Source organism: Myotis lucifugus, unplaced genomic scaffold (genome assembly GCF_000147115.1).
Source record: "Myotis lucifugus unplaced genomic scaffold, Myoluc2.0 scaffold_38, whole genome shotgun sequence".
Classification (NCBI taxonomy): Eukaryota; Metazoa; Chordata; class Mammalia; order Chiroptera; family Vespertilionidae; genus Myotis; species Myotis lucifugus.
In genome coordinates this window covers 3,083,069-3,104,963 of record NW_005871086.1, presented here as the reverse complement: position 1 = coordinate 3,104,963, position 21,895 = coordinate 3,083,069, and the positions used below count along the sequence as shown (strand labels likewise).

Genomic DNA, 21,895 nt, shown 5'->3' with positions numbered 1-21,895 from the left:
TATCTCTGTTTGATCCTCAGAGCAACACTTTGAGGTGTAGATACTACTATTATCCCCTTTTTATTGATCAAGAAACTGGTGCTCAGAAACACACAAGGTCATACATGTTGCAAGTGGTGGAACTGTGGCTTGAGCCTGAGCAGACTGCCTCCCTGAGCTTAAGCTGACCTGAAAAGAAGCTCAGAACTAATTCTGGCCTCCACTAACTGCAGATATAAAGCAGAGGTCCTGAGGCAGACTTTTCCTTATCCAAATACCTTACAAGCATCTGTGAAAGGCCAGTCTTTGAAAATCAACAGCATCAAAATCAAGCTACTAGGGGCCAGTCAGTTTACATGGACTTGTTCCAGAGTTACATCTGCGGTTGGCTTATAGAAGGAAGGTTATTTCCTGCTCTAGATTTGGTGAAAATATAATGACAGCATATTTCTCCCTCCCTTAGCAATACCATCTATCATTGCTTCTCAAACATGAGCAGGCATCACAATAGGGTGGAGGGCTGGTTAAAGCACAGATGCTGGGCCCCATCCCCAGAGTTTCTGATTCAGTGGATCTGGGACAAAGAGAATTTGCATTTCTAACAAGTTCTCAGGTGACACTGACTTTCTGATCCAAGAGACCACACTTTGGGAACCGTTGTCATTTTCCTATATTCATGTGTTCTATATATTTTAGAGTTTCATGTTTAATTATTACTTACCTAGTAGTTTTGCCAACCTATCCAGCTGTGTTCATTTGGATGCCTTCTTTTAGCACTGAAAAATATTAAATCTCTAGCTCAGTTTAAGAAAACATTGCAAGGAATTGAGTTCTTAAGCAAATAACCAAGCAGACACTGTTTGTTTGTTTGTTTGTTTGTTTGTTTGTTTTTGCTTATCATCATATGAAGTAATTTTATTGGCCTGTGTCTTTATTACCTCTTTCTCCTACTTCATGAATGCAGGAACTCTGCTGTTCTGTTCCTATTGCTCTATTCCCAGCAACTAGACAGGTGCCTGGTACATAGCAGATTCTCTGGAAGTATTTGCGTGAATGCTAGATTTATGCTCTTCTAAATATAGAAACTGGATTGTATCAAAGGGCTAGGGCAGGGGTCCTCAAACTACAGCCCGAGGGCCACATGCAAATACAAATATTGTATTTGTTCCCGTTTTGTTTTTTTACTTCAAAATAAGATATGTGCAGTGTGCATAGGAATTTGTTCATAGTTTTTTTTAAAACTATAGTCTGGCCCTCCAACGGTCTGAAGGACAGTGAACTGGCCCCCTGTTTAAAAAGTTTGAGGACCCCTGGGCTAGGGAGTAGAAGATCATCATTCAGTTCCTTTTAGTTGCTAAGTAGCTGAAATATATTTAACAGCTTCCCAAGTTCTTATGTCCATCATTGTGTCCTTTAACCAAACGTTTCCTTGTTCGCAGCTGCCCTCATCCGTGGAAACAGAAACAATTGTGCTCAATTCTCCAATAACCTTGATTGGCTCATCAGCAAATTAGACAGACTAGAATCTTCCTCAGGTAAGACTTGACACCAATGGAGAGAGTGGCCTTTTTTTTTTCTTCCTGTAAAAAAGAAAACAATGTTAAATCTTTGAACAATGCTTTGTCCACTGGATTGCAATCAAATAATTACTTCAACAACACCAACAAAAAGAGCTAACTCTTCCTGACACCCCTATAACTTTAACAATTCTAACCCGATCCAAAGTCTGTCCTCTTCTGTTTCATGTTTCACTCTGTGTCTTCATCTTCTTTTTCATAGTTCCCCCCCCCCCTCCCAACCCCCTGACAGGGTCATGATCTCCTGCTTAGACTCTCTCTCTCTCTCTGGGTTTCTAAATGCTCTTTGGACATGGCCCTCCTAACAATTTGGGGTAGAAGCAGGACTGAAAAATGACTGTGGAATAAGAGGAAATTATGATTCTCCCACCCCTGAGTCACCCTTGACTTCATATCTAGAGCCCTCCATGACTCACAGAGAATTTGAGCCAAGAGAGTAGTCACTGTTGTTAAGTGGCCAAGTGACCATGTCATGATGCTCAGCAGTTGGCTTCCTCGGAGATGAGTGAACATGACAGGTGAGGGCCCCTCGCAAGGAAGCTGAAAGGTTTTGATGCTTTTTCAGTGTCTAGAGGAGACAGGAGCTTGAACAAGACAGACCAAGGGAAGGTTCTCCCAAGACCATCCACCTACATGTCTTTCAAACCTGTTTTCTTCAGTATCTCTTCCCATGGGCCACACTACATTTCAGGGCAATTTATGAAAACCCTGGGTGGAAAAAAACAGAATGACGAACAATTTTCTCAATAAACCCAAGGAAGATACTGGCCAACTTCTTCCCTTGAGTTATTTTTTTTTTTAATCTTTATTGTTGAAAGTATTACAGCAATATGTCGCCCTATTTCCTACATTGACCTTTCTTAGCCCTCCCTCACACCCTCCCCACTCCAGACCTTCACCACCCTATTGTCTATATCCATGGGGTATGCATATATGCATACAAGTTTTTTGGTTGATCTCTTCTTAACCACCCATCCTCCCACATCTTCCCTTGAATTTTTATCATGGTTTTACCCTTATAGATGCCAGGCTGTTGGGGCACCAGTTAGTTTTTCTTAAGCCTCCACTTAACACAAAAAGCTTTCCAGTGTTCCAAGAAAAGGGAGCAAAGCCAAATAGTATTTTTTAGTGAGCTTATAAAATGAAAATAATTTCTGGACTGATTCCTAGATAAACTCTTATTTGAGGAACACTTTAAATATTGTCCATCCCTCCCCTTTGCCCCCTACCCTGTCCCCCCAGGCCCTCACCACATTACTGTCTGTACCCATGGGTTATGCATGTCTGCATAAATAGTCTTTGTCTAAATTACTTGAATGACCTTTAGAATTTATAGTAACCTGGGCATCTGCTTTTCTATTTTTAAATTAAGTATTTCTTAGTTTGATCAAAGTAAGAATTCCAGTTTACAGCTGCTCTTCTATATTTTAACACAGAAGTGTTGTGTCTTTGCCCAGGAAAGGGAAATGGGGTTGGTGCTGAATAAAAGTCAACGCTAATTCCAGACTGGTTGGCTCTCAGAGGTAAAGTCTACAAGAGATGACTGCATCTTTCTTCTGGCTGGAAATATTTAATAGATTCAGAGAATTGATGATATTCTGTACTCTCAGGATGGTCTATTCATTCTCAGGTTTCAAAATGATGGCCAGTTTGGTAAGTTATTTAATGTCCAAATGACTTTTGTGGCATTCACATAGGCATCTTGGAAGTGTTGCACTGCATCCTGATTGAAAGCCCAGAAGCCTTAAACCTGATAGCAGAGGGCCACATCAAGTCCATCATCTCCCTGCTGGATAAGCACGGACGGAACCACAAGGTGGGTGATCGACTTCACCTGGCTTTTCCCTTCCTGCCACTTAACATCCATTGTGTGCTATGGAGACTGTGTTGCCTGCTCTCTTTCCTGGCTTTAAAAAAACACAAAACATTGAGAAACAGGTTCTGAAAGGCCCTTCCTTGCCTAGGAGATACTACAAGCCAGACAATCACAATGGATCTTTGATGCTCTCCATTTCCAAGTCTTGCTCATCATCATTAGCCCTTAACACACAGCAGACTGTGAGGCACTTGGCTAGAGTCCATACAAGGCCAGCTAGGATGCACTCCCACCCTAGGGTCTAGGAGCTTAACAGTAATAACAGCTAATCCCAGCTGTCTGAAGAAAATATACAAAAATCAGATACAAGTAATGTAGACAGTCTTGTTATTAAATGAAATTGGCTTTACCGTGAGTCATACCAAGTGAAATAAATAAACCCACATGAGCCAGCAAGAGGACTAAAGCTGTGGGTCTCACCCTCTGATACAAAACAGCTGTGTGACTGTAGGCCTCAGTTATTTCATCTGTAAAATGAAAGCACTTCACTAACTCAGGTGGAATGCTACATCAATTTTTTTGAGGTCTCTTTACACCATAACCTCTATTTTTATGGAATTATATGCATAAAGACACAATGGTCTTTGAGGAAAGTCTATTAAAATACATTTTACCCTGATGCTTCAGCATATTCCCCTCATACATGAAGGTTGCTACACTGACTATTTAGGCAGGTACTCCAAGATTAAGGAAGTGTATTTCAAAAGCAGATGGCATGACTGGACATGGGGGACAACAGCTGGGATCCTGCAGAGTGGAGGGAACTCAGCTTGATCAGTGGCCTTTTTTGTTTGCCATCATTTAGGGGCACTTCACATTTAAGACACACCTGAGGGGGGGCAGGAGAATGAGCCTCTGCAGCATTGCTTGGATGATATGTATCACCCTTAGGAAGTAAAAAAGCCAGGGTCCTTAGCATCTGTAAAATTGCTTGGCAAAGACTAGAAAGAAATATGTGGGGTCTGTAATTGCTTTCCCAAATGTGGTAAATCAAAAGCAGGTATGAGGTTCCAACTGCAGTCCAGCTTCTCTGTGTCCCAACATATTTCTTCCCACCTGCAAAATGTAATGAGAATAATTGATAAGTACCTGTGTAACACGTGTTCTGAGCCATGATCTATGTGCAGATGTCAAACGGAGCCTTAGACAGGGAAGTTGTTGTCATGTCATTGTCCCTGGGGCTTCTTTGTGACCACACTGCATAATGCACTTCATAAAAACCAGTTTGCGAGAGCATCTTTTAGCCAAAAACCACAAAGCAGTAATGGACGTCACTTGGCAGCAAGTTGATGACTATTCTGCCCATTCTAGAGTTGAATAAATCGAGGCTGAAGTGCTTTACTAGAAATCCATACCTGTTCTTATATGTCACCCAAGTGCACCAGCAGATTAGTCTTTAATCTTCTAGAGCCAAGAAATCCTGTTTGAAAAATCCTGGCGATGTTGTCAAAGCTCAGGCGACATGGTCTTGATACATAGATAGTCTCCTCAAGATGTCCCCTTTTTGACTTTTGATAGATTTTTGGATAAAGGCTCCCTTGCCATGAATTTAGTTCTACTCTTAGAGATTACTCAATTGGATAACATATTTTCAAAAAAAAGTCCAGTCTCAACTCATCAGGAGAGGTATTTGTAGTAACTTTGCAGAGAATGTGCCGAGTCCAGGCCAGACTACTATTGAAAGACTTTATCTTTGCTTGGAAAATGCCAAGGTAGTGTTTTCCTATCCAGGCAGCTCTGTTTTCCCCAGTCCCAGGTGTCTCTGCACCGTCACTTAGTTTTCCACGAAGACAGTGACTGAATATATGCAGAAATTTACAGCCACAAAGCAACTCCCAACTCTTGCAACAACAGCAACAGTAATAATGAGGATGATGGTTGCTAACATTTATTTTGTATTTGACAAATGCCAGGCTCTGTCTTCAGTGTTCACATGCATTTTCCTTAGTCCTCATTATGAGGCCATGGAGTGGCATTATTATTTCCACTTGACAGAGGCGGAATCAAGAGCTTTGGGATAATAAGCAACTTGCCAGAGGCCACAGGGCTAATTAATGTCAGAGTAGGACCAGCATTTTGCTCTCCCAACTCCAAGTTTAATATTCCTTCCAGGTTTCTCAAGCTGAAGTCTATGAACATGTTATTCGGGGCCTACATGCTCTGTGAGAAAGTTTCATTTGTGTTCTTATTTTTAAAGTTATCCTGTATACCAAACTCTTTGTAGTGATGAATTCATGCTTAGAAGGCATTTTCATATGATGAGTTCATGTTTCTCAGATTGAAGTTTGAGAGTCCATGAAAGTGGTCTTCAGAGTCATGACATTTTTCTTTTAAAAAAGGTTTCTACATCTTGTGGGTTTGAGAAACTTCTGTCTGTACCATGCCCCCTGTAACCACATGCTTAGAACAGAGAGTATCTACAATAGTGGTGATTATACCTCCCTTCCTCTCTGAGAGTTTTCAGTTGCTAGCTCTGTCGCTACTATAAGAAGCATTGCTACTCATCTAAAGCATAATCAAGTTAAAGATAAACAGTTTAGAGGGAAAGAGCATAATCCTTGAAGTGAAAGGGACAGGAGTGGGATACACTGCCCACTCCCTGTTTTCTGAATGCACTCTGTCCCTTGATCCCTGAGTATCTCCTCCCTACTTTTCAAAATTCTTCCCTTCAAAACTTAGTTCACATATCACTTCCTCTATGAAGCTTTTTCTTATTCCAATTGGCCATGGTTTCCTCTCCTTGATCCTTATACCACTTGCACTCTGTTACATGGTGGTTCCATTCGGCCTTTTATTATAGTTATTATAGTTATTTTTACAAAGTTCCTTCATAGCAAGTGTTATTGGAGAAGCACGTGTTATTGGAGAAGCATGTGGCTTGTCTTTCTCCATTGCTAGTGCGAGTGGCATCCTGAGGGATCAGCTTCATAATCCTCATAGTGCCATATGTTATACATGGCAGGCATTTGATACACGTTTGTTAAAGGTGTAAAAAATGAGTAAAAGGAATGAATGAGTAGAGCCAGAATCAATTTCCACCTCACCTTGAATGGATGGAAACTCACATATATGGACAGGCCTTGTCTCAGTTCAATGGGAGGGCTCCATTCTGTGTGGTCAGAGACAGGCTCCTTTCCTCTAGCACAGTGGTTCTCAACCTTGGCTTTGGCTGCACATTAGAATCACCTGGGAATCTTTTTAAAATCCTGATTTCTGGGCCTCATCCTCCGGGAAATTCTGTTTCTTTGTTATGGGGTGGGGCCACAACATTAGTAACAAAGAAACAGAATTTCCGGAGGATGAGGCCCAGAAATCAGGATTTTAAAAAGATTCCCAGGTGATTCTAATGTGCAGCCAAGGTTGAGAACCACTGCTCTAGCAGCTCCCCATCCTCTAAGACAGAGCTTCACAAACTGTAATGTGATTACAAATCTCCTAGGGATGGTATTAAAATGAAGTCTCTGATCTAGTGGGTCTGGGAATAGGAGGGGGGGTGCCTAAGCATCTGTATTTCTGATAAGCTCCTAGGATCATACTTGGAATAAGGAGACCCTTGGGTTTTTATCATTCTTTCTGAATTTCTACAACCAGCTGGAAAGAGGACTGTATGGGTTTTTAGGGGCCAGTATATCAGTGTAAGTGAAGTACCCACTTTTCATTGGCAAGAACTCAGTCACATGACCTCACATTACTGCAAGGAAGGCTGGGAAATGTAGTCTCTTGTGTGCTCAGGATAGGAAGGAAAACAGGGTCTGGTGACTTACTCAGCAGTAACTGCCACAGCAAATCACACATCCCAGAGGTTGCTGAGATGTTATTTCTCCATTGGAAAATACAGATGACCAGGAGGCACAGTGCCTGTGTCTCTATGATGGATTGGCCCTCGCTACATTCCTTTCACTTTCAAGAGAATCCATTTAAATTTTCTAGAAAAGGAGGTGTGTCCCCATTCCTTATTTTACCCAATGATATGCCTTCTGAAGCACAGCCTAAAACAGCGGTTCTCAAACTGTGGGTCGCGACCCCTTTGGCAGTCAAACGACCCTTTCACAGGATTCGCCTAAGACCATCCTGCATATCAGATATTTACATTACGATTCATAACAGTAGCAACGTTACAGTTATGAGGTAGCAACAAAAATAATTTTATGGTTGGGTCACAACATGAGAAACTGTATTTAAAGGGCAAGAAGGTTGAGAACCACTGGCCTAAACAATGCCAGCCACAATACTTTATGGCACTATCTATTCGGTGATGAGACACTATTAGGCTATGTACTTTCTCGGAACCCTTTTTCTCTCTGCTATTATATTGTATGTAGATTAAGCTGCTTCCCTCAAGCTGTTACAGCAAAGCTCCTGCATCTGTCACTCCAAGGCAAGACAGATGAAAATGTATGATAGACTGGATGATAAGTATTTAATTTCCTGGCCATCTATGGCTCTTTTCTTTGAGAAATTATCCTCTGGATTTCCAGTTTTACAGCCCATACATTCCACAGACTGGTGATGGTACAAGTCCATAAAACTCTCATTGGGATCCTTTTCTGCTTGTCCCATAAATGTGCTTTATATTTATGTGGAAAAAAATTGACATTCAGGGAATCAGGCAGAAAACTGGTTTGTGAGAATTATGAATACAAATGCCACCAACAACCTGAAGCCATCCAACCCACGAAGCATTGAGTCTTCCAGTGGCCACTTTGAAAGACTGAAATGCAGCCACCACCTCCTTGTCAATACAGCCTGCCACAGTCCTGGCTTTTACTTACGGACTGCTGTTTGCACATGGCTCCCTGTAGGGGAGACAGGGAGGAACAGTACCTGGTCCAGCACAGTGTGCTCTGCCGTGGCAGGAACACAGAATCTGAATGAAAGAGGATGATGCACAAGGAGTCAGGGTGGGTGAGAGGCCAGCTTGTGGTGGAGAAGGCCAGGGTAGCCGGCAAACAAAAGGAACAGAAGCTGCTGGCTGGTCTCATAGATTCAGGCGCCGCTGCGCTCTTGCAAGTTTGGCATCACTCTAGGGGGGAGAAGGAGAGCAGGTGAAATGCTTTTGAAGATGGATTTCTAGGAATATAAGAGTATCTTCACAATGAGAGACCCACAAACCGGAACGTGTCCTACTATCACATCTACCCAACCCACAGGAGCTTCCTAAGCCTGCTACGACGTGCCAGGGACTTAGCCCAATGGGAACCCTAGTGCCTTTCATGGAGAGCTGTATTAGTGCCTGTTGATCATGGTGCAGAGTGGAGCATGGGATTCAGTTTGTGGCCAATGAAGGGCCTTCCATCCCAGGCCTCTACTCCTGCACAACTCCAAGAGGTGCCTGGATTTTGTATCCTGGATACCTCTCCTCACCCTGGTCCTGGCCCTGGAAGGGGTATTAATCTAGGCACGTGGTCGGCAAACTGCGGCTCGCGAGCCACATGCAGCTCTTTGGCCCCTTGAATGTGGCTCTTCCACAAAATACCACGTGCAGGCGCGCATGTACAGTGCAATTGAAACTTCGTGGCCAATGCGCAGAAGTCAGTATTTTGTGGAAGATCTGGTATTTTGTGGAAGAGCCACACTCAAGGGGCCTAAGAGCCGCATGTGGCTCGCAAGCCGCGGTTTGCTGAGCCGCAGTTTGCCGACCACTGATCTAGGCAGTCAGTCTTCAGAGCCCAGACTCATCCAACTTAACAGAACAGTAACCACAAATGACATGTGCAATTTGGAGGAAAGGGCATGAGACCAGGGCAGAGGGGATGGAAGGAAGCCCAGTCTCATTTCCCAAGAGGCTGAAGGCTCTGGGGCATTACTCACTCATGCCTGGGGTGGAGGTGAGGCTTCCTTGACTGTAAACAGGTCCTCCCTCCTGTCACCTGGCCCTCACCCTGCGGGAAGCCTGCTTCTGTCCTGTCACCTGGCAGTCAGGCCCTAAGTTGGTGGACACGTCTTGCTGCAGGTTCTAGATGTCCTGTGCTCCCTCTGTCTCTGCAATGGGGTGGCCGTGAGAGCCAACCAGAATCTGATCTGTGACAACTTGCTGCCCCGGAGAAACCTGCTCCTGCAGACACGGCTGATTAACGACGTGACGAGGTAAGGCCACCGTCATTGTTCCAAAAGGGGCATCTTGTCTCCAGACAGGGAAGAGGGCTGATTTGAACTCCAAAGCCACCCACCCATCATTTCCATGATGATTCTGGCACATAAGATGAGAGCAGGCACCTGTGCAGTCTTTTAGGGCCTTGGACTCCAACCCACTTTCTCCTGAAGTGCCCAAGGAGTATATGTACCACCCAAGGGCTGAAGAATTTGGCCGGAAGTGGTCTACCACATTTATTTTAAACATCAATGCAGATCTATCTTGTACCTTCTTCATAACATATTTATTCTTATTTCTATACACCAACTTTTTTCTACAAATCTCTTACAGAATAGATGTCCCATGTTGATAGTATGGCTTATTGAATCCTCTGGCACATGGCCATTTACCCAGGAATAACTGTGCCAGTCAGATGGAAAGCATGGACACAGGTAGAACCCTAGGCCGCTGGTCCACACCTGAGAGTCATGTGAATTCACTGGGCCTGGACTCGGCAGGCCCAAGGTTCTTCAGCAAATTTCCACCTGGACCCACTTCCTAATCTTCAGTGGTGAGAGAAGAACCTCCCCTCTGAAGTATAGAGCAGCCAGCAGAGCTAAGCCATCCATACCAACATTTTTCTTCTTGGGACCAGCCTGGTTTTTCCCTGCCCATCCAAAATGGAACACTACCCCAGCCCAGAACAGTAGAAACCCAGAAAAACTGAGTGTTTTGTCCCAAGGTCTTAACCACTTTGCTAAATACATTAAAACCTCTGGCCCTTAAAAGATTGCCTAAAAGTGACTCCTTCCCCCACCCCCTTTTCTGTCATCTAGGTTGAATTTTATTTTTTTTTCAGCTGTATTGAAGTATAATTGACCAACAATATGGTAAGACATTTAAAATGCACAACGTGATGATTTGATATACATGTACATTGTGAAGGAACTCTACCCAAAGGATTAAATAATACATCCATCACCACACATAGTTCCCCTTTGTGGGGGGGGGGGGGGGAGGGGAAGGACATTTAAGTTCTCTCTTAGCAAATTTCAATTATGCACTACAATGTCATCAGCTATAGTCACCATGTTATACATTAGATCCTCAGACTTCATTCATCTTACAACTGAAAGTTTATACCCTTTCACCAACCTCTACCTATTTTTCCTGTCCCCACCTCAGCGCCTGGCAAACACTTTTCTATTGTCTGTTTCTATGCATTTTTATTTAGATTCCACATATAAGTGGTACTATGCAGTATTTTCTTCTCTGTCTGGCTTATTTCTAATGTGACTTCTTAATGCTTTCAAAAGGCCATTGTTATTAATAATGCTTGGTGACAAAGCTGCTGTTATGAAATGATTAAACCAATTTACTGGAAGAATGGAAGAAGCCATTTCTTTCACTTACAATAAGAAACGAAGATGTGTAATCATTCAGCTCTATATGACATCTTCAACCTCTTTACCTGTGGCTGACACTCAGTAAATGTTGGTTACCTTGAGTGGAACATTTAAAGAGAGACAGGTTCTCTATATTTTATAATGGAATTAATGTTGTCCTGACACCTTCCTAAGAATTTGATCAAGTGTTGGAGGCTCACCATGGCCAGTATTGCTCAGTGATTAGAGCATTGGCCCATGCACTGAAGGGTCTTGTGTTCCATTCGCAGTCAAGGGCATGTACCTGGGTTGCTGTTCCATCCCCCACCCTCGTCGGGGGCGTGCAGGAGGCAACCAATCAATGTCTCTCTCTCACATCGATGTTTCTCTCCTACAACCCCCTCCCCGACCTCCTGTACCCCTTCTACTCTCTCTGAAAAATCAGTGGGGGAAAAAGAAATATATAGATATAGGTATAGATATAGATATAGATATAGATATAGATATAGATATAGATAGATAGATATAGATATAGATATAGATATAGATATAGATAGATATAGATATAGATATAGATATAGATATAGATATAAATCATCAGGTGAGAATTAACAACAACAACAAAAATTGTTGGAGGCTCAAAGCTTTTTCTACTTTAGAACAATATGAAAAACACAAAATTGCTCTTGCCCTTGGATTAATTGAGCAGTGCCTCCTCTGGTCTGGTTCAATTTGCTTTCTCAGTTCTTAAGAATCAGTAAATGCCACCTGCCCTATGTTTAATTTCAGTATTCGGCCAAACATCTTCCTGGGAGTCGCTGAGGGCTCAGCACAGTACAAGAAGTGGTACTTCGAGCTCATTATTGACCAGGTGGACCCCTTCCTAACACCAGAGCCCACACACCTGCGGGTGGGCTGGGCCTCGTCCTCGGGCTATGCTCCGTACCCCGGAGGTGGAGAAGGATGGGGAGGCAACGGTGTTGGTGATGACCTGTACTCCTATGGCTTTGATGGACTTCACCTTTGGTCAGGTGAGTACTTTGCCAAAGCTTTGGCCCCTTATCTCTTACTAGGGGTGATTGAGACTTGACTTGTGTGAACTGAAACTGTCACTTTCTGTATGAATGATATAGACTCGAGCGTAAACTAGAGATGGTGAGGTGGGAAGAGCATCAGATCTGAAATGAGACACTTGCTTTTAGCCATGACTCTGGCACTTCAGCTGTGTGATTGGTACGGGCCCCTTCCCTTTCAAGCTCTGTCTGTACAGTCTGACGAGCAGGGGCTTTCAGGATTATATGGACAAACAGGGAAGGAGAAAGACTCAGCATTTATTATTGGGCAGTGAGCTACATATCTTTTGTACACGTTTCCTCCCATTTTATCTTTACAATGACCCCGTAAGGTAGGTAATATTGACCCCATATTACAGATGTGGAAACTGAGGCATAAAAATATTTAATTCATTTATTCACAGTCACACTGGGAGGGATCCAGATCTGACAATAAGCCCGACACCTTGTCAGTGCAGCGTGTTACTTCATGATGCACTTTATAAAGTGTCTGGGTCTGTACCTGACACATCGGAGATGGTAATCAGTTAAAAATAATCTGAAGCTTCCTTTTTAAATATAAACATTGTTTTCCCCAGCTGTGTCCATGGCCTGTGGCTGTGCAGGAATGAGCTGGCTTCCGCCAGGTGAAAATGCAAGACTGCCCATGCTCTCAGCCCAGCACAGGAGTTCTCCCTCGCTGTCTGCTGTCCGCAGTGTGTCTTACCTGTATCTTTTGCAAAACTGCAATTGTGTTCCTTATAGAAATCCCTTACATAAGCATTGTGCTGCGTGCCTCTTACATAAGGAACCATGACACACATCCTACCTTCAATTCAGAAGAAGGGAAAAGTTTGTCTCTGAATGACAAATCTGTCCATTTTCTTTTGTAACTGGGAACCCATCACGTTTTCCTTCTGCCCTTAGCTTTCAGGCTAAAACCATCAGCTCAGGTCCTGATGGCATGCTTCTTGTAGTGAGTCTTTATTTTCAATTTGTGTTTGTAGGTGTGTGTGCTGTTTTAAATTCTTTTTAAACATTTTTAAACTCTTAGGAATGGTGTGAACTTATTTACATACTTGTCCTGGGTTACTTGTGGGAAGAAAGAGACAGCCTTATCTCTGTCCGTGTTTTGTGTGTCCGAGGGTCAGCATGGTACAGACAAAACCAGATTCAGAACGGCAGGATGATGGGTTAGAACAGGTGAAAGTCTTGTCTTGTTGTTCTCTTATCCTCCCAACTTAACCTTCCCTGGTTCCGTCTTCAAGGGGGTAGGGGTGGGTCTTGCCTTCTCGGTTCTCAGAGCCCCGTCATGTGTGGCTGTGCAGTAGTAGCATTTCCCTTAGGTTATCGTCACATGTCACAAGGTTCTCAGAAAGTTGTCTTTAGGGAAGTGATTTGAGGAGACATCATTGTGCTCACACCCACGCACAGCTCCTGAGTTTGGTGGAATTGAATCTGTGAAGGAATGAAGAGCATTGACTAGAGACAATGATTACCCCATTGCCTGCTGGTTGCTGCTCATCTCCCACCATCTCACCAACACAGTGCAAGAGTATTTTTTGGGTCCCAGTCTACTCCCAAAGAGAACTCCGCATGGGGGTGGGTTAAAGAAATGTGAAACACACTTACACCTGTGGATGAAGCAAATTGGATTCTTGTTTCAAAGAGAAACTAACAATTCTCAAAGAAAAAAAAAAGTTTGGTCTCTTCCAGACTTTGCAGCACTACATGGAACCCCCAGTATATCCCTTTGTAGAATTTCCAGAATAAATACATCAGTTAGTCAGGAAGGAGTCAGAGAGCCCACTCATTGTATATCCAGAAAGGGCTGCTGTCTGTGCATTTAGGACCTGACCTTCCATCTAATTGTGTATCATTCCAGGAGTGGACAGTGCTCCCCTCATCTCTCTTGTCCTACCTCCTCTGAAGACCAGGGAGGTGGACACACCCACACCAGTTATCACTAGCAGTGCCTCTGTGATTGGAGATGGGGAGGAGGCTTGGGTCTCAGCTTTTCAGATGCTGACAGTGGCTCTCTGAACGTTACCCACACTTAGTAATACAAGTACGTTTAGGGAACTTCACCCCTCAGTCTTCAGTGCCTAATGAGATGTAGGGAAACCAGTGCCTGTGAGATTTATAATTTTCATGCTCACTGAAATACAAAGCTTCCTTGCGTCTGAATTCTCCAACCGGCACACAGGAACATATATCTCACAGAAGGCACCACAGGTAAATATGTCAGCATGTGCCCCAGCTGATGAAATAGGGTTCTGTTAATGACTCCCACCAGGATAGCAGTGAATTCCGGACTATCTGATGAATGGATAATTGTCTGATGAAGAAATAAAATGGAAATGACCCTCCAACTTACTTGCTATCAGAGGGAATGGAGGGTGGCCAGGGAGAGATATTGGAAACTGGTTATGATAGTTTTTCTCCTTTTCCTTGAGATCCAAATGCCCAGGCCCACTAACTTTCAACTTACATGTGTGCATAAATTAAGCCACTGCCTTGGACTGGTCTTCAATGCGCTTATGGAAGCACAGTAGAGATGTTGTCGTGGTTGGAGAAAATGGCAGTGCCTCCAATGCTTTGTCATTGGAAAGACTCGAAGAAACACCAGGGCTTTGGAGTTATGCCCGGTTTGAATCCCAGCTCCTCCACTTACTGGGCAAATGGCTTAACCTCTCAAAGACTTGGTTTCCTCAGATAAAATGAAGATGTGCTGTATGCTCTTATAGAATTTAAATGAGATGAAGGACATGACGTTTTTTTTTTGTTTTTTTTTTCTTTTTTTTTATAATAATTACAGATGTCCCCCTTCCTTACCGCCACCCTAGTGGCACCTTCCTCCCCACTGCTGCCCCCTCCCCAGGCCTTCACCACACTATTGTCATGGCCATGGGTTATGCATATATGCATATAAATTCTTTGTTAATCTCTTCCTACCCACCTCCTTCCCTCTGAGATTCGTCAGTCTATTGCATGCTTCCTTGTCTTTGGAACTATTTTGTTTTTCAGTTTGTTTCTTTAGATTCCACGTATAAGTGAGGTCATGTGATATTTTTCTCTTCCCTACTCGCTTATTTCACCTTCCATAATAATCTCCAGGAGGGACATGAAGTTCTTGACACACATTAGATACCCAGTAAATATCACTTGCACTGCCCTCCTTGCCTGCAAAGTCCACTGTTGTCCTAAAGACCAAGCCCAGAATTCCGGGTCCCTCACTCGAGACCATGAGAGTAGCCCCATCTTAAGGGGATAAAGAACCCAAGTCCCATGCTGAATGGGAAAGGAAGTCTCAGAGTGACATCCTGGGAGTATCCATGAGCTTTTTCTCTGTGTAGCGGGAGGCCAGTCTTAATAGGTCTGTTTCACCACAGAAGCCTGTGAATTCTCTTTCAAGTATCCGCTGTACAAATATCCCCCTTCTTAACCCTGCCCAGCCCTCTCTACAGAATCCGAGGTCAGCTCAGCCTCTGTGTTTTCCCTCTGGGAGGAATGGTTCTTTTCTTGTCATGGCAACACTGTCCCTCTCCTGGCAGGGCCTTCATGTAGCCTTTCAGGTCTGCATTTGGAGTTGAATGTGGCTCAGAGCAGCCTAGAGTATGTTACTGGCTAGGGAGCAGTTTCACAGGAGGAGGTCACACCTACCCTGCCTTTTTAACAATGTTTTCCTTGCAAAATAAAAACGAGTAGAGGAATTTACCTTCCCAAGAGATGAGTGATAACAAGAAGTGAATGAATGGAGTACAATTGTGCCTCTTGATTTAACATGACTTCTGACTCATCAAGATAATGTGTCTCTATGGTCAAATTTATATAAGAGGGTCTTTATCTGTCTCCTTACTAAGATGAACCCCAGGGTACCTGTTTGTCTATCAAAACTCACCCCATCATGACTCAGACCTTTCCAGCCCCAGTGAACCCTCTCTCTTTCCAGTTGCCTAAGTATTTGTGTTTGTTATAATGCCAAGCGCCGCAGTGCCCAGGGTAATAGAAGTGCTGAGCATCAGTGTTCCCAGTTGCCTACATTACTCATCACAATAGACTAAAGCTGCAGTAATATATCCTTGGGTTAATCTGAAGATGTGCAGCAGATGATAAAATGGTTTTTTCCTTTATCCTAAAATGCTAGGTTAGAAATGGCCTTTCCTGAAGTTCCAGGTGGGCCTGAGCCTATCAGTCAGGGGTTTCTTCAGACCAGCAAAGCCAGGGCCCCTCCCAGCCTGTCTCATGGGTGGTCCCTAGGATTACTCAGAGTTCTTAATATATTGAAAAGAAAGCAGTTGAGGCAACTTAGAAACAAACACTCTCTGCACCAACTCTGCTTTTCCTTGCTACAGCGTTTTCTGTCCATTGTTCTAAAAGGGGTTAAATTTATTAAACATATTTGAAAGTGACTTTTTTGAGCACTATCAATAAGAGGACTTAATGATTTCAATAACCTAATACAGTGATTTTAAAATCACTTTCTGGACCCAGTCCTCAATGCTATGATTCTCCATATTGTTATTTCTTCCAAATATTACAAAAGACATAATATTCATACAGTGTTCTGGCAAGCTTATTCACTGCTGGCCTAGTAACTAAACAAAAACAATAACTAATAGCATTTGTTGCAGGTTACAATGCATCAGACACTCTTCTATTCACTCTACATGGAATAATTTATTTAACATTCACAGCAACCCCACGACAGTATTATTTTTATTTGACAGATGAGGACAATTGAGTCCACAAAGGTAAGTGACTTGCTCAAGGTCACACAGTTAACAACAGAACCAAGACTCAAACCCAGGGAGTCTAGTTCTAGACACACTGCTATTCACTACTGCCTCTTGAGTGATATATAACAATATAGCACATCAGTCATTCATTTCATCAAAAGCGTAGGAATAATAATGGTACCTTACATATAACTATTGACATAATCATGGAGGCATCACTGTACCCATTTTACAGATATAGAAGCTGATTTTTTTAGTAAAATCACAGGTCCAGTTTTCTGTAGCAAGTAAAGACTGGAGATTTATACTCAGACTCAGCCTTCTGTGTCTTCAAGATCACTCCCCACTCCACCTCATGAGCATTTGAAAGGACAAGTATCTTTTTAAAAACAATTCGTTTTATTGCTTAAAATATTACAAACAGTAGTACATATGTCTCCTTTTTATTTTCCCCCTTGACCCTCCCTCGGCCTCCCTTAAACATGGGGTGCAGGGCCCTTCTGAATCATTTGGAGCCTTGAAAGCCCTCACAAGGGTAGCAGTTGCTTCCTCCAGATAGAACGGATTTATAACACAGAATGTACAAAAGCTATATCCTGATTCCATCATTTTCTAGTTTTAAAATCTTCACACTTCTCACATTTTAAAACTAGGTGTACTTTATCAGATGACCTTTTATAACATGTATCTTATATGAAATGTAGTTTTTATTCAGACATACTTCCCATTATGTTGCTCCGAGTACTTGCTAAGTGTATGCTTCCTATCAAGTGATTAGCAACAGACTCTCTTCAGTTTCTAGATAATATTGATCCCAACTCTGTATTCTCTACACCTATGTTTTAAAAATAGGCTCAGAGTAGGATTTGCCTACGGAGGATCTTATCAAGTGTTCTAACAGCAACTTCTCCTTGGCACCCATTCTCTTAGAATAAAAGGGTAAAAGGCAGTGTCATTTACCCCAAGGACATAATTGCTGGTCCTGGTGGTGGTTTTCAACCAAGCAAGTTGACTTGAAGAAAGAAAGGTTCACTAGATAAATGAGATCAATTTCACCATAGGCTAATAGATTTAAACAAGAGTAAAGTTCTATAGCATTTCTGGTCACAAAAGCATCAAACTTCTAAATAAGCACTTCTAAAATATTAAACATTGAAATAAATGTGAGCTATACATATGTGTAAGAAAGATGAATAAAAACAAGATCACGATTTTCCAACCCACTATGCCAGTTCAGGGCTGCAGGTGGCCAGACATTATCCAGCAGCTCATGCACAGGTGGGACCCACCCTCCGGGGGCTCACGCCTTTCCATCTCAGGCCACTCAGACTGGGACAGTTTTGACATGTACGTTAGGTAAAATTGGTTTCTTTATATGTCATTTCACTTAAAGTCACAGTTTTTAAGAACCTGTGGACCATGTTAAGTGAGGACTTACTATATGTCATGCACTGCTTTTTGCATAAGCCATTCATTCTGTTTGGATTGCTCTTTCCCATTTATGTAGTGAACCTTTTATTCAAGTCAACTTGATATCGTCTACCTCCAGAAGTCATCTCCTTTATTCCAGTATTTATACTGAATTGTAATTCTTTATTTGAATGTGTATTTCCCAGTAGATGATGGGCTTCTTCAGGGCAGGAACTGGCTCTTCTGTCTTTGATCCCCAACCCTAAGCACAGTATCTGGGCTCATTCCTGTTTGTGGAAAGTCGGGGGTATATACAATATGGTTTTGCCAATCACCCAAAATAACCAGAAGGGGGCATCTAATTTTATTTTATTTTTATTAAGGACTAGAGGCCCAGTGCACGACATTCGTGCCCTGGGGGGGGGGGAGGGGTTCCTCCACCCAGCCTGCACCCTCTCACAGTCCGGAACCCCTCGGGAGATGTCCAACTGCCGGCCCACAGGGAGCGGGTCTAGCTGGCAGTTGGACATCCCCCGAGGGGTCCTTAGTGCTGCCACAGAGGCAGGAGAGGCTCCCACCACTGCTGCTGCACTTGACAGCCATGAGCCTAGCTTCTTGCTGAAGGGCACTCCCCCTGTGGAAGCACACTGACCACCAGGAGACAGCTCCTGCATTGAGCGTCTGCCCCTTGGTGGTCAGCGCATGTCATAGCGACTGGTCATTCTGCCTTTCTGTCAATTTGCATATTAGGGTTTTATTATATAGGACTAGAGGCCCGGTGCACAAAAAATTTGTGCACTCAGCGGGGGGGGGGGGGGTCCCCCAGCCCAGACTGTGCCCTCTCGCAGTCTGGGACCCCTCGGGAGATAACGACCTGCTCGCTTAGGCCTGCTCCCGGGTGGCAGAGGGCAGGCCCAATCCCTAGGTGCAGCCCCTGGTCAGGCTCAGAGCAGGGCCGATTGGGGAGTTGGGGCACCACCCCCTGTCATGCACAGAGCAGGGCGGATCGGGAGGTTGCGATGCCACCCTCAGTCACGCTCAGGGTAGGGCCAATTGGGGGGTTGGGGCACCGCCCCCTGTCACACTCAAGGCAGTGTCGATGGGGAGGTTGCGGCGCCAGCCCCTGTCACGCACAGAGCAGGATCGATCAGGGGGTTGGGGAGCTCCCCCCTGTCATGCACAGAGCAGGGCCCATCAGGGGGTTGAGGAGCTCCCCCCTGTCATGCACAGAGCAGGGCCGATCAGGGGATTGAGGAGCTCCCCCCTGTCACTCACAGAGTAGGGCCGATAGGGGAGTTGGGGCACTGCCCCCTGTCACACACAGAGCAGGGTGGATCAGGGGGTTGGGGCGCTGCACCCTGTCACACTCAGGGCAGGGCCAATGGGGAGGTTATGGCTCTACCCTGTCACACACAGAGCAAGACCCGTGGAGGGGGGTTGGGGCGCCACCCTCTATCACCCACAGAGCAGGGCCGATCAGGGGGTTGGGGCGCTGCACCCTGTCACACTCAGGGCAGGGCCGATGGGGAGGTTATGGCTCTACCCTGTCACACACAGAGCAGGGCCCGTGCGGGGTCGGGGTGGGGGGGGTTGGGGCGCCGCACCCTGTCAAACACAGAGCCGCAGGGCGATCAGGGGATTGGGGAGCTCCCCCTATCAGGCACAGAGCAGGGCTGATCGGGGGTTGGGGCGCCTTCCCCTGTCACGAACAGAGCAGGGCAGATAGGGAGGTTGTGGCCCCGCCCCCTGTCACACACAGAGCCACAGGGCAATCAGGGGGTTGGGGAGCTGCCCCCTGTCACTCACAGAGCCGCAGGGCGATCAGGGGGTTTGGGCACTGCCCCCTGTCACGCTGATCTCGGTGCCGGGAGCCTCGCTGCTCCACTGATCCCGGTGCCGGGAGGCATATTACCCTTTTACTATATAGAATAGAGGCCTGGTGCATGGGTGGGGGCCGGCTGGTTTGCCCTGAAGGGTATCCTGGATCAGGGTGGGGGTCCCCACTGGGGTGCCTGGCCAGTCTGGGTGAGGGGCTGAGGGCCGTTTTCCGGCTGGCGGGTGACTGAAGCTCCCAACTGCTCCTTTTTTTCTTTTCTTTTTTTTCTATTCTGGGCCAGCTTTAGCTCTGAGGCCTCACTGCTGAAAGCAGGTTTCTGGCCTTTACCTTCTGTATTTGATACAATGTTGCGGTCCGGCTGGCTGAAGCCCGGCTGACTGAAAGCCGGTTTCTAGGGTTCTTCTTATTTGCAACATAGTACATAGTTGCTTAGAGTTGCAGCTGAGAGGCCAGCAGCGGCAGGCGGGGAACGTTGGAGTCCGCAGTCACTGGAGCAAGCAAGCCTCCCTGTTCGCTTCAGTGCATGGCTGCCGGCCGCCATCTTGGCTGACAGTTAATTTGCATAAGGATATGCTGATTAGCCAATGGGAAGGGTAGCGGTCGTACGCTAATTACCATGTTTCTCTTTTATTAGTGTAGATAGTGTAGCCATTTTACTATTTTGAAATCCAGTGCTTAGTTTAGAATCTATTACTAGAATAACAGTGACCACTAATAAACAGTAATCACAACAAAACATTAAATAATCAAAAGTTTAAATAGTTCTAAGCTGAGACTAGAAATATTACATAGCATAGGTTTATGTGTAAAATTTATAAACAACACACATCCTAAAGGGATTTTAAAGGTTACCTTTTCATGGCATAGTATAAAGCCATTAAAATTCAGTTTCCAATGACCGTTTCATTATAAATAAAATGTTTTAATCTAATCAGTAGTAAAAACAAGTTATTAAATATCCCAGTTTGGATGGAAAGTATATATATATGAAAGATAGAAGCATTTCTTATTGAGTTACATTTTTTCCTTGTTTCTACTTTTTCTATATATCTGACAAACATTTGTAATGAAATTGTATTACTGCTGTAATCAAGAAACAAGATACATTTTATAAATTCTTCTGAGACCCCATTTTAACACCTTATTTCTGCTGCTTCATTGCAATCTTCCCAAAAACTATAAACCTTGGGGGGCGGAGGGGAGTGGTTATGATAACTTACTTGTAGAACTTCCACAATGGGATGGTGTGACAGAAAAGCAAGAAGTGATTTTCTCATTAGGTTAGGTCAGGAAATGACAAAATCATCTTTTGAAAAATATATGCAACAACAACAAAGAAGTCACCAAAACAGAGTATAAGTGATTCTGTCTTTCTGCCTATCTGTGGTAGTAAAATTCTTTAAAACAAATAAGCCAACTCTGCCGCATAGTGTAATGGCTAGATGGCTTTGCTGTTCTTGACTTTGATGACTCCTGCATCCAATACTAAAGTGGCTATATCTACCCCTGTGAGGGCTTTCAAGGCTCCTAACAATTTTGAAGAGTCCTGCACCCACACTTAAGGTGTGTATCCTTCCAATTGCTCTGTAATATGATGGCATGGGGGTGAGGGTGGCGAGAGATCTTGAAGTCACAGAGGGCTGAATTCAAATTCCAAGTCCTTACCTGCTACATGAACCTGAGCCTGTGATATTACCAAAAACATCAGCTTCTACATCTGTAAAATGGGTGTAGTGATTCCCTCATGGCCGTCAATAGTTGTTTTTAAGGTACCATTATTATTCCTACACTTTTGATTAAATGAATGACTGATATGCTATATACCACTCAAGAGACAGTAGTGTGTAGCAGGTAAGGGGTATGTCTAGAATGAGACTACCTGGGCTTGAGTCTTGGTTCTGTCACTTACTAACTGTGTGACCTTGGTCAAGTCACTTTCCTTTGTGGACTCAATTGTCCTCATCTGT

At 44.1% G+C, this 21,895-nt stretch overlaps 1 protein-coding gene across 1 annotated transcript in view; it reads left to right on the top strand.

Moving 5' to 3' along the window:
- RYR3 (ryanodine receptor 3) overlaps positions 1–21,895 on the top strand; it is a 366,436-nt gene that overhangs the window by 116,385 nt on the left and 228,156 nt on the right. Inside the window, 4 exon segments of the mRNA XM_023752849.1 lie at positions 1,419–1,514; positions 3,254–3,372; positions 9,386–9,519; positions 11,680–11,921. Of these exon segments, the coding sequence (XP_023608617.1) occupies positions 1,419–1,514; positions 3,254–3,372; positions 9,386–9,519; positions 11,680–11,921 (591 nt within the window).